General features: G+C 42.4%; 1 protein-coding gene across 2 annotated transcripts in view; it reads left to right on the forward strand.

Moving 5' to 3' along the window:
• Positions 1-14,651, forward strand: part of EPB41L4B (erythrocyte membrane protein band 4.1 like 4B) — a 267,846-nt gene that overhangs the window by 77,070 nt on the left and 176,125 nt on the right. For both annotated transcript variants that reach the window (XM_054019078.1, XM_054019077.1), the window contains exon 2: positions 3,531-3,635. In XM_054019078.1, the coding sequence (XP_053875053.1) occupies positions 3,531-3,635 (105 nt within the window). The remainder of the gene's footprint in view (positions 1-3,530; positions 3,636-14,651) is intronic.

Genomic DNA, 14,651 nt, shown 5'->3' on the forward strand with positions numbered 1-14,651 from the left:
TTAAAAAAAGAATGTATTGTTAAAGACCATTTTCCTACAAAAAAACATGTATGGAAAATTTTCTACCCACTCTACGCCCCAGCTCCTTCTGCTGTTCCCTCTTCATATTCTCCATCAGGCAGCAAAGGGATAGGAGAAAGGAGAGTACTGTCTCTACTGTTAGAGGATGGGGAGCTGCACTCTCCCATCTTCCCATTGCTGTAATGCCTGGAAGAAAGTCTCCCCCACCACCCCCATGCTACCCAGAGCGCCAGCACAAATTTTTTATCTGAAGGTTCAAATAATTAGGAAATAACATTTAACAACATTTGAAGGCTGTCGTCTACTACAAGTTACATATGTAATATTGCATTTTACAACAGTTGAGTAAATGACAATGCTACTTCTTCCATGTGACTCACTTCATATTTGTGGTGAACGTGTGCAGTGGAACAGTGTGTGCTCCTGACCCAGGCTGGTAGTGACAGAACAGGCTAGTGTCTGTTTGACAGGTGTCTGCTTCATAATTGGCATGCTTACTGACAGTCTATGCATAAGCAAGCTCTCAAGAATTGAATGGTCATGGAAAACTGACTTAAACTGTTGGATTCCTATTACCTGTCTTGTATCTGCTCTCTCTGCTCAGGTGGAGAGAATACTTATTTCTAGTGTGCTTTTGATTTGGCATCTTTCACAAGCATTAGTTTCACTAAACATTTAAAACAACAACAAATCCATCTTTAGAATACATTCCTTGCTTATTTGACTCTAGTCTAGAATGTTATTAAATACTGCACCTTCAAAACAGTGACGTGGATGCATACTGTTTCTAAGCAACATTATATCTTAGGAGGTGATCATCTCAGATGTTTGCAATAAGGTTGTTGAATTTTGTGATTAATAAAGCATGTCTTTCTATAAATCATCTTGTGCCTCCCCCGAAACAAGTAAAACAATATCCTAAGATGTCACTTTCTCACTTCTGTTAAGTAGCTGTACATCTTATTTTAATGGAGATCAGATGGATGTTTCTGAAAACATAGAAAAATTCAAATTGCAGTGCTTTCAATTTGTCAGTTAAGTTATTTGAGGCTTAAATAGAACTTGCCACCTACACCAGAGCTGTTTGACCTCTTCAAGAAAGCTAGTGGAGGTGGAAATTATTTCATTCCTTTCTTTATGGTTAGAGAAGAGAATTTCTAAGTATTGTAAGATAACAGCTTGGAATCTTTTTTTTATAAGAATTTTTTTTTATGATGTGGTTACAATGCTCTTTTATATGTAGAAGATCAGATTAATTGAAAACTTAAAGGTCAAATTCTAGTCCAATTGAAATCAGAGAGTTTTTCTGGGAAAGGGAGCTAAATGAAAATGCCTAACATGTTTTAGAGATCAGGTTTCTGACCTCTTAACATAGATTTTAAAAAAATAAAAAAGTAGTAGTAGATGTGCTCCTACTCTTAAGATGTCCTTATATAATGGCCATAAGACACTAAAGATAAAGCAGTTGCCTATATCCTGGCATATATCTTGTGCTGAATGGGATCTGTCGATAGTGCCATTCCTCCTTCCCCACTGAGGATCACTTGTAAGAGACTCAGAGCCTGATGTGTTGTTACACCTCTGTTCAAGAGAGAGCAGAAACAAATGTATTCTTTATGTAACTCTGTTTATATGCAGCACCCAACTTTTGCAGTTCTGTGTGTTGTATTTAACAGTCAACCTAGGCTCTGTATACTTTACATTCATTAGAACAATATTTGATACAGAAAATTAAAAACCTATTGCACATTTTACAAACTGCCCATGCAAATAGTACAGCTGCTCCCTTCAATAATACAGTCATTGAACAGTAATCTAACAATGAAACTGCCATAGATCCATACTACTGACTTGTTCCTTCCCTGACATATATGGGAAAAGGTGGGCTTTTCAGTATATTGTATTTGGAAGGTTAAAAAATGGCTTGAATGGACCACAAAGCAGGAGAGTAAATTCCATAGCTGAGGACCCCTTGTGGAAAATGCCTGGTTAGCAGCTTTTTTTCTTAAAAAAAACGAGAGCTCTTGTTTGAGCCCCTTTCCTGACCAACTGCAACTTTAGCAATATCACAGAGAAAGAGAGAAGTTTAGGCATATTACTTAGTAAACCAATAGAATGATGATAAAATTAATTTAATAGTTTAAATTTATTGCCTCATGGTAGAATTTACCTCAAGTGTTTATAAAGTTGTATATGTATCTGTTTCACAACATTTTGGGTGGTTTTAATCTAAATTAAGTCAAGTGGACCAAGATAATATTTTAATAAGTGCCTTTATAAATGTGTGTAACCGTAATAATGGGCTTACTATTGAATGTGCACTCAAAATGGTAACCTCCTTGCATGCATGACTAAGTATCTATCCATGTATACAAATCACATGCAGTAATATGAATGCAATGCAAGTGTGCAGTTGTGAGCATTAGGACTTTAAATCTGAAAATCAGGTGCACCGTGTCTAGGGAATTGGTCTACATCTCATTGTGACATGATGCTGCTCCTTACCTAATAAAACAAGGCTCCAGTTCAGTTGCATGTTGTGCTGGGTTATTTTCTTCTAAAGAAATTCTTTCCAAATATTTGAAAAAATATATTCTCAACTCTAAGCAACAAAGTTGGCACTTCAAATTGGTTTGTTTCTGTGCTTTTCCTTCCACGCATTCCCACAACCTCCACACCTTAGTTTTCTTCCACTGTTTGAACTTGACAGCAGCACTGATGACTTAAATTCATGAGTTACCCTTTGAACAAGTGGACAAGCATACAGGTACAGCACAGGAGTAGTGACAGTGCAAGCTTCCTTACCAACATCCTGCCTGTGAATCAGCCCTAACCTGGGCTAAGGGTAGTTTAGTTTTCATTCCCACACATTCCTATAAGGGTGCCAAATTAGTAAAACTTGTGGGTTTTGTTTTGTTTTTTTGTGTAAAGGCCATAAATGCTGTTCAACAATTAGCAGCATTATTTAAAGACCCTATCAAATGCCATTATCTTTCCTTGTAGTACTCTTAACTAGTCAAGTTGTCTTAAATTTATTTTGCTGCTTGAATGGTGCAATGGCAGTTCATAATTGCAGTTGACATCAGGCAGCTGCCAACAGACTTCAGACGATTACTGAAGCAGACATTTAATAGAGAATTTGGTTTCCTGGGGTTTAAAATGCTGGCTCCATATTGCAGGGCATTAGCAATGAAATTATTTTCCTTTTGCTTCTGTAGCTACTTGTAGAAAATGTCTTAAAGTTGAACTGGGCGCAAAATGTTTTGACACTAAACTAAATAGTAAATTTATTGCACATCTTGGTGATTTGTCAGTGTTAGATACCATCATGATAAACACCTAAGAAATGCCTTATTCATTGGAGGAAATAAAAGCACTTTCAGCTGAATTGTTTAACATCTAAGCAGTGTACTTCTCATGCAATTTTTAAAATGAATTGTCTTTGTGCATTCCCTCTCCCCCGTCAAATCCTTTTAAAAAAATCTTTTGTTTTTCCTTTTGAATTACAGAAAAATGCAAAAGGGCTGGATTTGTTTGACCAGATTGTCTATCATTTGGACCTTGTGGAAACTGATTACTTTGGCCTGCAGTTCATGGATGCCTCCCAGGTTACAGTATGTACAATGTTTCTTTCATGTTTGCAATAGTTTATGATGCCAATTACAAATGTATAATTGGTGGAAATGGTAGAGAAATAAATGAATAAAATGTTGAAATAACTAGAGAGGTGATGGTCAACAATTCTTACAAATAGGGCCAGACATTTGAAGTGAGGTATGTGTCATTTCATGTTGTTAATTGTATGCGTACAATTTAGGCCCTTATGGCCAGTTTGGTGCTGATTGTGTGTGGGAGAAGGGGGCTTCATGTTTGGTAGGTCCATGATACTGAAACTGGTTTTAAAAAAAAAAACCTTGATCTCCGTATAATCTGCAGTAAATCAGGGGTCCTGATAACCCCTGCTGCCAGAGTTGCAGATTGTGTTGTTTTTTTAGCATGATGGAGAAATAGCAAGTTAAATTACAATCTTGTATTTGTGGTACTCATGATGCAAAATTCTCACCCCCATCCCAGGACTCATAGGTCTGCACTAAAAATTAGCTATTTAAATAAAACAACCTCACCCATTTTACAAATAGGTGAAACTGCAGAAAAATAGTATTTAAAACGTCTAATTTCCTGTGGCAAAAATACACTAAACTATTTGTTGCTTTTTGCTATAGGCATGTCCACCTTATTCTTTGTAATTTTGCTACCATTGCTGGCCATTTGAGTAGCAAATAAGATTTTAATGGCTTGGAAGGTAAACTGCTGCAATTGAGTTCTCTGAAATAAGTAAATATTTTCCATAGCACACAGGAGGAAAAGATGCAGTAAGATGCCATTAAGGTAGAACAATGGGGTCATATGAGAGAAAATATTGGTATATACAGTAAAGTGTAGTTTCTGAATTTTCCTTTTCAGAATTCTCAGTTTCATTATGTAGTGAACAGAAGATGCAATGGTCTAGAAAAAAATACTGTGTCAGAAGATGATTACATTTGAGCAGTGTGTTACTTAGCCAAAGTATCTCATATCACCAACATGCAATGATAAACCAGTACATGTACTAAAACAGGAAGACATGGAAAAAGAATCTTGCATATTGTAAGTGAAGACCTATTTGAGATGGGGGAAAAAATCTGGTCTTATTTATAAGAGAACTTACTTTCTCTTAAATTTGTTTGTACTTTATTAAATTGTATGTACTGATCTCCAGAAAACACAACTATCAGCTGACAACAGTTTCAAACACTGATTTTTCCCTTGTTGCAATAGTTGCTAACATTTGCTTATTTTGATATGGAATATTTTTTTAAAATAAACTGGTCATTAGGTCACAGCTGTTGGAGATTTGTGTGTTCATTATAAGAAAAAATCTTGGGAAAATTAGCAAAAACTGGATTCTAGATTGACTTTTGGTTTATATTTCCATCAAAAGCACTGAGTCTAAATCAGTGCCTGCTTTTCACTGCTTGTAAATAGAGCTAGTTGAAAATCAGGAAAATTTTATAAAATTTCTGAATTGTCTCATGTTTGCTGGTTTTGAAATGGTCCCATTTTTCCATATTGGCATAATTTTTCAGATTTTTTTAATTTAAATGGTTTTCAAAATGGTTATAGAAAGTTGTCATTTACCTAATACAGTTTTTTTTTCCCCCATGGAGAACTAGGTTTTCAGTAAACAAAAAAAAAATTTGTTAATGATTTCAATTTGAAGTGTATTAAAACATTGTGTAGATAAACAAAATTTGGATGATATCAAATTTTAGTAATTTTTTGTTTGAGAAAAGGCCATTTTTCAATGGAAAGCTTCTTGCCTGAAAACTTTGGATCAGTTCTACAGGAATCTATGTAAATATTTTTTTTAAAAAAGCCACCTCTAAGTGGCTTGAACCCAATCTTCAACTTAAATGAAAAATTATCCTTTGACCATGCAGACTTTATTTTCCTCCTACTTTCTCCAGTGTCTGGTCTCTTTGTTAGTTTCTTCATCTGTTCCCTATTTTACCTACATCTATAGCTCTTTCATGTATAATCCCAAATAATTTCCATTCTGTGTTTCACCAGCCACTGGGTGAGAAAGCATATAGGCTAGGCCCATCCAGGGCTGGCTCCAGGCACCAGCTTGGCAAGCAGGTGCTTGGGGCGGCCACTCCGGAGAGGGGCAGCAGGTCCAGCTATTTGGCGGCAATTCGGCGGACGGTCCCTCACTCTTGCTCGGAGCGAAGGACCTTCCGCCGAATTGCCGCAGCAGATCGCGATCGTGGCTTTTCTTTTTTTTTTTTTTGGGCTGCTTGGGGCGGCCAAAACCCTGGAGCCGGACCTGGGCCCATCTGTCTGGGAGCATGCTCTCTTCTGCCACAGACACAACTGGCTGCCTTTTGCCCCTATAGAGTACACATTGCCCAATTTGCCCTAAGCCTGGACATTTGTGTAATATGAGTTCACTGTGTTCCTTCATAGCACAGCTGGCAGGAGGATGTAGCTGCTGCAGTTCATGGAGGCACACAGCACAGCAGGGGAAGGAAAGGGTCCAAGCAACAGAATTTCAAAGAAAAGCTACCTTTTGGGTCTTGAAGCAGCTCAGGATGGTCACCAAATTGCTAAGAGTAGTGTGTATGTGTGTTTAGAAATTCCTTTGCGGAGTCTCTGTAACTTGCTATAATGTAATCCCTGAAGAAGGAGATGGTAAGATAGAAGTTCAACAGTTTGAGTGGAACTCAGGGAGCATTTAACAGCTAGTGCGGAGGCTTGGGAAACCAGGCACTAGTTTCAGGGTCTTGGCAGTTCATAGTCCCCACCGACAAGAGGGATATGAGATTCAAGATCTGCAGCTAGAGTGTGGGCCTAAACTATGCCCATCCCCAACAAGCCAAGAGTATGTGGGACCTAAGGTTTGGGTCCAATACAGGAGCCTGGTGAGTGTCCAACAGAGGAAGCTCATCCAGGATTGTAACTCCATCTCATGTGCTGACATGAGCCTGCAACTGCTAGTAGGAACCCCTCTTAGACACTCTGACCATTAACACCTAGTCTCTTTTCCTTTACTTCAGCAGCCAGGTAGCAACATCATCATGGTTCTCATTTGCTTGCAGGTGACATAACCTCACTCCAATCCCTCTAACTTGATCTTTTGATTTATCCACCACATTTAATTTCCAGATACTTTCCATTTGTGTACAGCATGTGATCTTGGTACTCTATTTCACTGATCAGCTGCACAGTTTTATTTAGCAAAGGCTAGGTTATTACCCTTCTACCACCTACCATTTCCCAATCCTCGCCTCAGTTCCTGTCCCCTTTTTCTGGCTTCTAGCCTTAACCCTCCTTCTTGTTGCTTGCTCATCCCAGCTTGCTTTACTTTGAGTGTAATTTGAGCCTTCATCTCTCAAGAAGCATTGCCTGTGTGCACCGCTGCATCTGTATGGAGCCTGCCCACAGCGTCAGTTGCAGGATTGGAGGTTTGAGATTGTAAACTCTTTGAGGCTAAGACTTTTGACTATATCTCAAGTGGCAAGCAACTTTAAGCCAGCTCAGAAAGCTCCCATCACAGCTCCTGATCAGTCAGGAGAACAGAACAGAACGCGGTGCTCTAAGAACAGCAACACCGCAGGCGCAGTTTGCTTGCACAGTTCCAGAACTTTGGCTGGGACCAGAAACCTCAGTGTCTGTCTTGTAAAACCGGAGAGTCTGGCCAACAGGTGCTGCTGGCAGCTATGACTTAATTATTTTAACTATTGTTATTAGAATACTGCTGACCTAAATAAATGTTATTTTTGGCAGAATAGCCATTTATGCATTTTATTTACCTATCCAGCCTTTTTTATCTTAAGCCATTTTAAGGAATAAGATCATTTGCAGCATAGTTCATAAAGTTAGAGCAGGAAACCCTTAAACAAATCTGTTAAATTGACTTGGCATCACTTTATGCCAATACAGTTTGGAAAAATCCATATAAATAAATATCTTACTTTTAATAAATATATTGGAATTGTATGCACTTTGTTTATTCCAAAGCAAGGCTTTGTCCCATGATCTTCACTTCCAGATTCTAGCCCTAGAAGTGGAAATAAATATATTTAAACAAGAAAAACAAACAAAAAATCCTCTACTACCCTATGCGAAAATTTGATGGCCGAGGAAGGTGATGGTTTGTGAGATAGAAAACTTTAAACTTTCTAAAGGATATTTTATCATCCAGAAATAAATCTCTACTTCATAACTTGCAGGCTGATCATGACAGTTTCAAAATAAAACTAAATTCTATTCTAGTCGTATTCTGATGACTTTGTGCTATATGTTATTCCTACAGAACTCAGTGACAGAACTCCCAAGACGTGGTCCTTTATATCTATTTCAGTTGTAGTCCAACTTGTACCTCACATATTCAAAGAAGAGTCTAACAACTAAGTTCTATAGTATTCTAAAACTCCCCAAGTCTTTTCCTCTCTTTCTGAATAAAAAGCAATATGCTACTCTCTGTAATTGTTCTTGTTTGTGAGAGGAAAAAGCAATGGGTAGAAATTCAAGAAACTGTCAGTGTTATCTTTCGTGAGTTTTCTGTTGCTCACCTAACCCCAAATAAGAATAAATGTCAAATAACTACTGCATCTCCAAAGCAAAGAAATTGAGCCTTAGATTAATGCTAATTCCTGCTACAATAGGAATTGTATGAACTGATTTGCACAAAATATTAAGCTAACAGTTTGAGTGTTTGAAAATGTGAGGATGGGTTTTTTCCCCTTTAATTCTCAATTCTTGTTTTTTATTGAGCCTAGAAGTGGAAGTAGCAAAACTTACAAGACACTATTAGCTACTAGGTTGTCCCAATTGGAAGTCAGTAGTTGTGTGGAATATACAGTCTATAGTGGTTTAGATAAATTGATAGGTATCCAAATCAAACTTATTTGAGGTCCACCTGTTACTAATCTTGACCACCTTTTGTTGAGGTCTATAATTTTCTTACTGGTTGTTCCCAAACACACTTTCTCTGTTGTTGCCAACCGTTTTTGTGAGGTGTAACATTCTTTTTCTCTGGAAGCTGGGAGGACTACAGTCCCATACCTTGTCTGAAAAGTGTCCTATGTATGCTGGCAAAACACGTATGCCCTTGTTTGCTTCCATTTCTTATCATGTATCCAAACAGAAGCAGTATTAGTATTTGATTAGTGTGGCGTTTAGTGTGATTTATTCTGTAATTTTGCTTCTGTTCCCAAAAGTAACTCATGGGATAAGAGGAAGGTGCTCTCATGGATTGGTAACTGTTTAAAGGATAGGAAACAGAGTAGGTATAAATGGTTAGTTTTCAGAGTGGAGAGAGGTAAATAGTGGTGTCTCCCAGGGGTCTGTTCTGGGACCAGTTTTATTCAACATATTCATAAATGATCTGGAAAAAGGGGTCAACAGTGAGTTGGCAAAATCTGCAGATGATACAAAATTACTAAAGATAGTTAAGACCCAGGCAGACTGCGAAGAGCTACAAAAGGATCTCTCAAAACTGGGTGACTGGGCAACAAAATGGCAGATGAAATTTAATGTTGATAAATGCAAAGTAATGTTAATTGAAATTTATATACATATAAAATGATGGAGTCTAAATTAGCTATTACCACTCAAGAAAGATCTTGGAGTCATTGTGGATAGTTCTCTGAAAACATCCACTCAATGTGTATCGGCAGTCAAAAAAGCGAACAGAATGTTGGGAATCATTAAGAAAGGGATAGATTATAGGACAGAAAATATCATGTTGCCGCTATATAAAACCATGGTATGCCCACATCCTGAATACTGTGTGCAGATGTGGTCACCCCATCTAAAAAAGATATATTGGAATTGGAAAAGGTTCAGAAAAGAGCAACAAAAATGATTAGGAGTATGGAATGGCTTCTGTATGAGGAGAGATTAATAAGACTGGGACTTTTCAGCTTGGAAAAGACATGATTGAGGTCTATAAAATCATGACGGGTGTAGAGAAAGTAGATAAGGAAGTGTTTACTACTTCTTATAACGCAAGAACGAGGGGTCACCAAATGAAATGACTAGGCAGCAGGTTTAAATCAAATAAAAGGAAGTATTTCTTCACACAATGCACAGTCAACCTGCAGAACTCCTTGCCAGAGGATGTTGTGAAGCCAAGACCGTAACAGGGTTCAAAAAAAGAACTAGATAAATTCATGGAGGATAGGTCCATCAGTGGCTATTAGCCAGGATGGGCATGAATGATGTCCCTAGCCTCTGTTTGCCAGAATCCGGGAATGAGCGACAGGGGATGGATCACTTGATGATTACCTGTTCTGTTAATTCCCTCTGGGGCACCTGGCACTGGCCACTGTCGGAAGACAGGATACTGAGCTAGAAAGGCCTTTCGTCTGACCCAGTAGGGCCATTCTTATGTTCTTATATTATGTTTTTCTTTCATTCGTTTAATTTTAAAGGACAGGGATATGTGGGAGCAGGAGATGAGATTAATTGTACTAAAATATCAATTTGGTCCCTTTTATTCCTTTTCCTGAGAAATCCTCTAACTTCCTATTGTTATTGACAGTCCTAGACTGATGTTTAATTCATTCACTGCAAGGTATTTACTGGGAGGGGCAACGAGATGGGCTGGGTGGCCTCATTGGAAATGTGCTAAAATAAACTCAACAAAGCAATTGTTTTTTACTTTTTAAGGTGTAAAAAGTAAGAAAAGGGCAATTCTAAGGATCAGAGAATACATTAGACACTATCACATACAATACAAAGTCTATAATGACAACAACGAAGCAGCAATAATCAAGTGCTTCATTGACTGAAACCAAGGAATTTGCATCTGTGTGGAAGGTGCACCAAAGTAGGTGACAGCCCAGTTATCTCCACCTGGCTCAACTAGGAATAACTAGAGATACACACAAAAGGCAGAAATATTCAACCAAAGGGACTTCTGCACACTGGAGTTTGGGGGCCAGCATGGGCAGGAAAGGCCAGCTCCTTACTGCCCTTATTCTCTGTCCACAGCATATGCTATAGATAAAGTCAGGGCCTGATCCAATACCACTGAAGTCCGTTGGAACCTTTTCATTTATTTTAATGGGTCTTGGGTCAGGGCCTTGAAATGTTGTGCACATATGGAAATTTGTGAAGCATGTGGAATGACAGGTCTGCACCTTCCCTGGTGTGCAAATCCACTCCATTCCCTGTTCCTGGCCACGTGGGCCAATGTGAGCTCAGACTCCAAGATAAGTACTGAGTGGTTAAAAGATGATCATAATGATTCAAAAGGAAGGACCAATCTCTTCAGACTTTCCTCTTACAGGGTATCTTGTTTTTCCCTAAAGCTTGCCAGTTTGCTCAATCCATACAGTATAGGGTGACCAGATCACCAAAGACAAATATCGGGACGCGGGGGGGGGGGGGGTGACGTGGGGGGGGGCGTGGCGGGGGGCGGGGCCAAAAGAAGTGGGTGAAAAGAAATATTACTCTGATCCTTTTATAAATGGGGAATTTAGTCACAGACAGATTAAGTGATTTGCCCAATGTGAAGCAGTAAGTCCATAGCAGAGTCAGCAAATGAATCTGTTGTAATATCAAAATATTTACCAGTTTTCTACTCCATCCCTCCTAAAATTTACTAACTTATTCAAATTCAAGTTACTGTATTAGGGTGACCAGACGTCCCGATTTTATCGGGACCGTCCCGATATTTCCTTGTTTGTCCCGCGTCCCGACCGACATGCGGTCGGGACAAACGGACAAACAAGGAAATGCCCCGGAGCCTAGAGCCCGGAAGTGCTCGCACCCCCCCCCCCGCCCCGACTCCGCCCCCTCCTCCCCCGATTGGCTCCCTCCCCGAATCCCCGCCTCTTCCCCGGGCTCACCCTTCCTCCCCCCTCCGCAAGCGCTGGAGGGAGGCCCGGGAGACTCAGGGGAAGCGCGGGGCCAGGGTGAGTAAGAGTCCGGCCTGGCCCCGAGCAGGCAGGACGCAGTCGGGCGGTAGGGCGAGGAGGGGGGCGGCCCGCGGGGCCAGGCGGCGGCTGTTCTCCCCCCCCGGGCAGCGGGACTCGGGAGCAGCCGCTGCTGCAGCTCCCACTGCCGCGGGGGAGGAAGCGGCCATGGCGCTCCGCGGCTGCGGCTCTGGCGCCCCCGAACCCCCCGAGCCGGGGCCTGCTGCAGGGACCCAGCAGTGCACACGCTGGGCCCAGCCCCTGGCCAGTCGCATCTGGGCTGCTGCCCAGCTGGTGCTATCCCGCGGCGGCCCCGGAGCGGGGGCAGCAGGCCCCAGCTCGGGGGGTTCGGGGGCGCCAGAGCCGCAGCCGCGGAGCGCCATGGCCGCTTCCTCCCCCGCGGCAGTGGGAGCTGCAGCAGCGGCTGCTCCCGAGTCCCGCTGCCCGGGGGGGGGAGAACAGCCGCCGCCTGGCCCCGCGGGCCGCCCCCCTCCTCGCCCTACCGCCCGACTGCGTCCTGCCTGCTCGGGGCCAGGCCGGACTCTTACTCACCCTGGCCCCGCGCTTCCCCTGAGTCTCCCGGGCCTCCCTCCAGCGCTTGCGGAGGGGGGAGGAAGGGTGAGCCCGGGGAAGAGGCGGGGATTCGGGGAGGGAGCCAATCGGGGGAGGAGGGGGCGGAGTCGGGGCGGGGGGGGGTGCGAGCACTTCCGGGCTCTAGGCTCCGGGGCATTTCCTTGTTTGTCCGGTTGTCCCGACCGCATGTCGGTCGGGACGCGGGACAAACAAGGAAATATTGGGACGGTCCCGATAAAATCGGGACGTCTGGTCACCCTAATACAGTAACTTGAATTTGAATAAGTTAGTAAATTTTAGGAGGGATGGAGTAGAAAACTGGTAAATATTTTGATATTACAACAGATTCATTTGCTGACTCTGCTATGGACTTACTGCTTCACATTGGGCAAATCACTTAATCTGTCTGTGACTAAATTCCCCATTTATAAAAGGATCAGAGTAATATTTCTTTTCACCCACTTCTTGTCTGTCTGTGTGTTGTAAGCTCTTTGGGGCAGGACCTGTCCCTAACTATGTGAATGTGTGGCATGCAGCACAGTGGGGTCCCAATCTCTGTTGAGACCTCTCAGTGCTATTGTAATACAAATAATAAATGTCTCCTTACCCTCAGTGCTGAGGCCAATTGCAATGGTGATACAGACACCCATCCGCTAAAAACTAGACTGAGGTAATTGGCTGTCTTCATGTAGCTACTACTCATGTGTCTCATGAATAACTACTTTCAGTTACACCTGCCTAGGGCTGGGTTTTACCAGTGAACTATACATGAAAGGCTTCAACACATTAAAAATTCCCAGAGTTGTTCTAGTCCATAGTCTTCTTTAATCTTTTAGAAGGAATATGGGCTGTTTACCTGAAGGGCTTATGATAATACCATAGTACAATCTTGAGAGGTGGTGGAGAAGCAGGCTCTTAACTTCTGAGGACCTATGACTGAGAAATTCTCTTCCCCCATACTACTACACACTTAAATACACAAACAATAGTACCCGTCATGGTTAGGCTCTAGACTCTCTTACGTGAGGTGTGCACTGCTGGAAATTTTTCAGTCTCTTCCCACTCTGGGATTTAATCAGGCATGTTGCCTATTTATTGTAAATTGTTTAGCTTATTTTTGTGAAGATGCCAGAAGCCTTCAGGCATGGATGCCTAGAAATTAAAGGTTGTTATTTATTACTGAAGTTGATCTGGAGTGGCATCAGCCAGTCACCAGCAGAGCAGCTGTACAACAAAAAATCTAATGAGGTTTGTGCTACACTGGGCAAATTGTTGTGCACAGTTTTCTTTTCCTCTTGAGATGTGGAGTAACTGCAGGAGGAGTAAGAGGAGGAAGGCTATCCGTTTCACACAATTCTTCAATGTGGCTTTCCAGGCTCAGATTCAGCTTGCAGCAGCATGCTTTAAGGGAAGCTATATTTTATGGACAAAACTCCCTTTAACCCTTTAATTCTGCTTAGCAGAAACTTGTGACTCAAACTTATACCAGTGAAGCTCTATCATTTTATGACAGTGTTGGACTCACCACTGCAGTGCCTCCCGCTGGCACATCTGGGAATTAACTCTGTCCTCTACAGGGCGCCCTCTGCCAGTGGTGTCCCATCCCTCATCCGCTCCCCTGTTGGTGTCCGGACCCGCATTGCTCCCCGCTTGGCGGCGTCCTCTTCAAGACGCTTCCCTCCGGCAGTGCCCACTGCTCTGGTCTCACCCCCTTCCGGGGGTCTGGTGTTATCAGCAGTCCTCCATCTGCACCTGTTCTAGTGGCCGGCTGCAGCCTTAAAGTCTAGCTCCTTTGTCACAGGGGCCAACCACAGCCTGTATCAGGCCACGCTCCTCCTCGGCCAAGTGTAGTACAAGGGGAAAGGGCGGGAAACCCAGGCCCACCTGCTACTCTGGGTCCCGACCCAGGGACCCTCTAGTGGCAGCCTCCCTGCCCTCCTTCTCTCCCCTTGTCAGACTTTGTCCCTGGGCCGCTTCCCCTTCGGCCCTGTGCACCCGCTTGGCCCTTTGTAGCAAGGCCCACAGCCTGGGGTTTTCCTTGGCTGGAGCTCCCCAGCTCCTTCTGCCCTTCCCCAGCACTGCTCTGTCCAAGGTGCTGGTCCAGAGACAGACGGACGGACCTTCCCCCATGAAAGTCTGGGACAGACTGCCTGTGCCTCTCCTAGGCAGCCTTTACCTAGGGCCTAGCCTAGCCCTGATTGGCTGGCTCTAATCTCGGCCCTGATTGGCTCTCAGTAGGCCCTTCTCTAATTGGCTGCCGGCCTGCGCAGCTGCTCTGGCCTACTCTAGCCCCCTCTCTCATGGGGGTGGGGCAGCCGCCCCACCACACATTTAGATAAGTTATTAGCATGTGATGCATATTAAAGAAATTCCACATGAATAGCCAGCCCCTCCCCCCTTTTTTTAAACTGTTTTCAGTGTAAAATATTTAGGTGTTATATGAGAATGACAGAAGTATAAGTGTATGGTGCTTTCAAGTTTGGGGTTTATATTGTAATTGTGATTCATTCCTGTATTTTAATGGTGAACAACACTCACAGCACTTTGGTTAGCATTTTTATATGAAATATTATAGAATAATAGCCTTAGATG

Source organism: Malaclemys terrapin, chromosome 2, assembly GCF_027887155.1.
Source record: "Malaclemys terrapin pileata isolate rMalTer1 chromosome 2, rMalTer1.hap1, whole genome shotgun sequence".
Taxonomy (NCBI): Eukaryota; Metazoa; Chordata; order Testudines; family Emydidae; genus Malaclemys; species Malaclemys terrapin.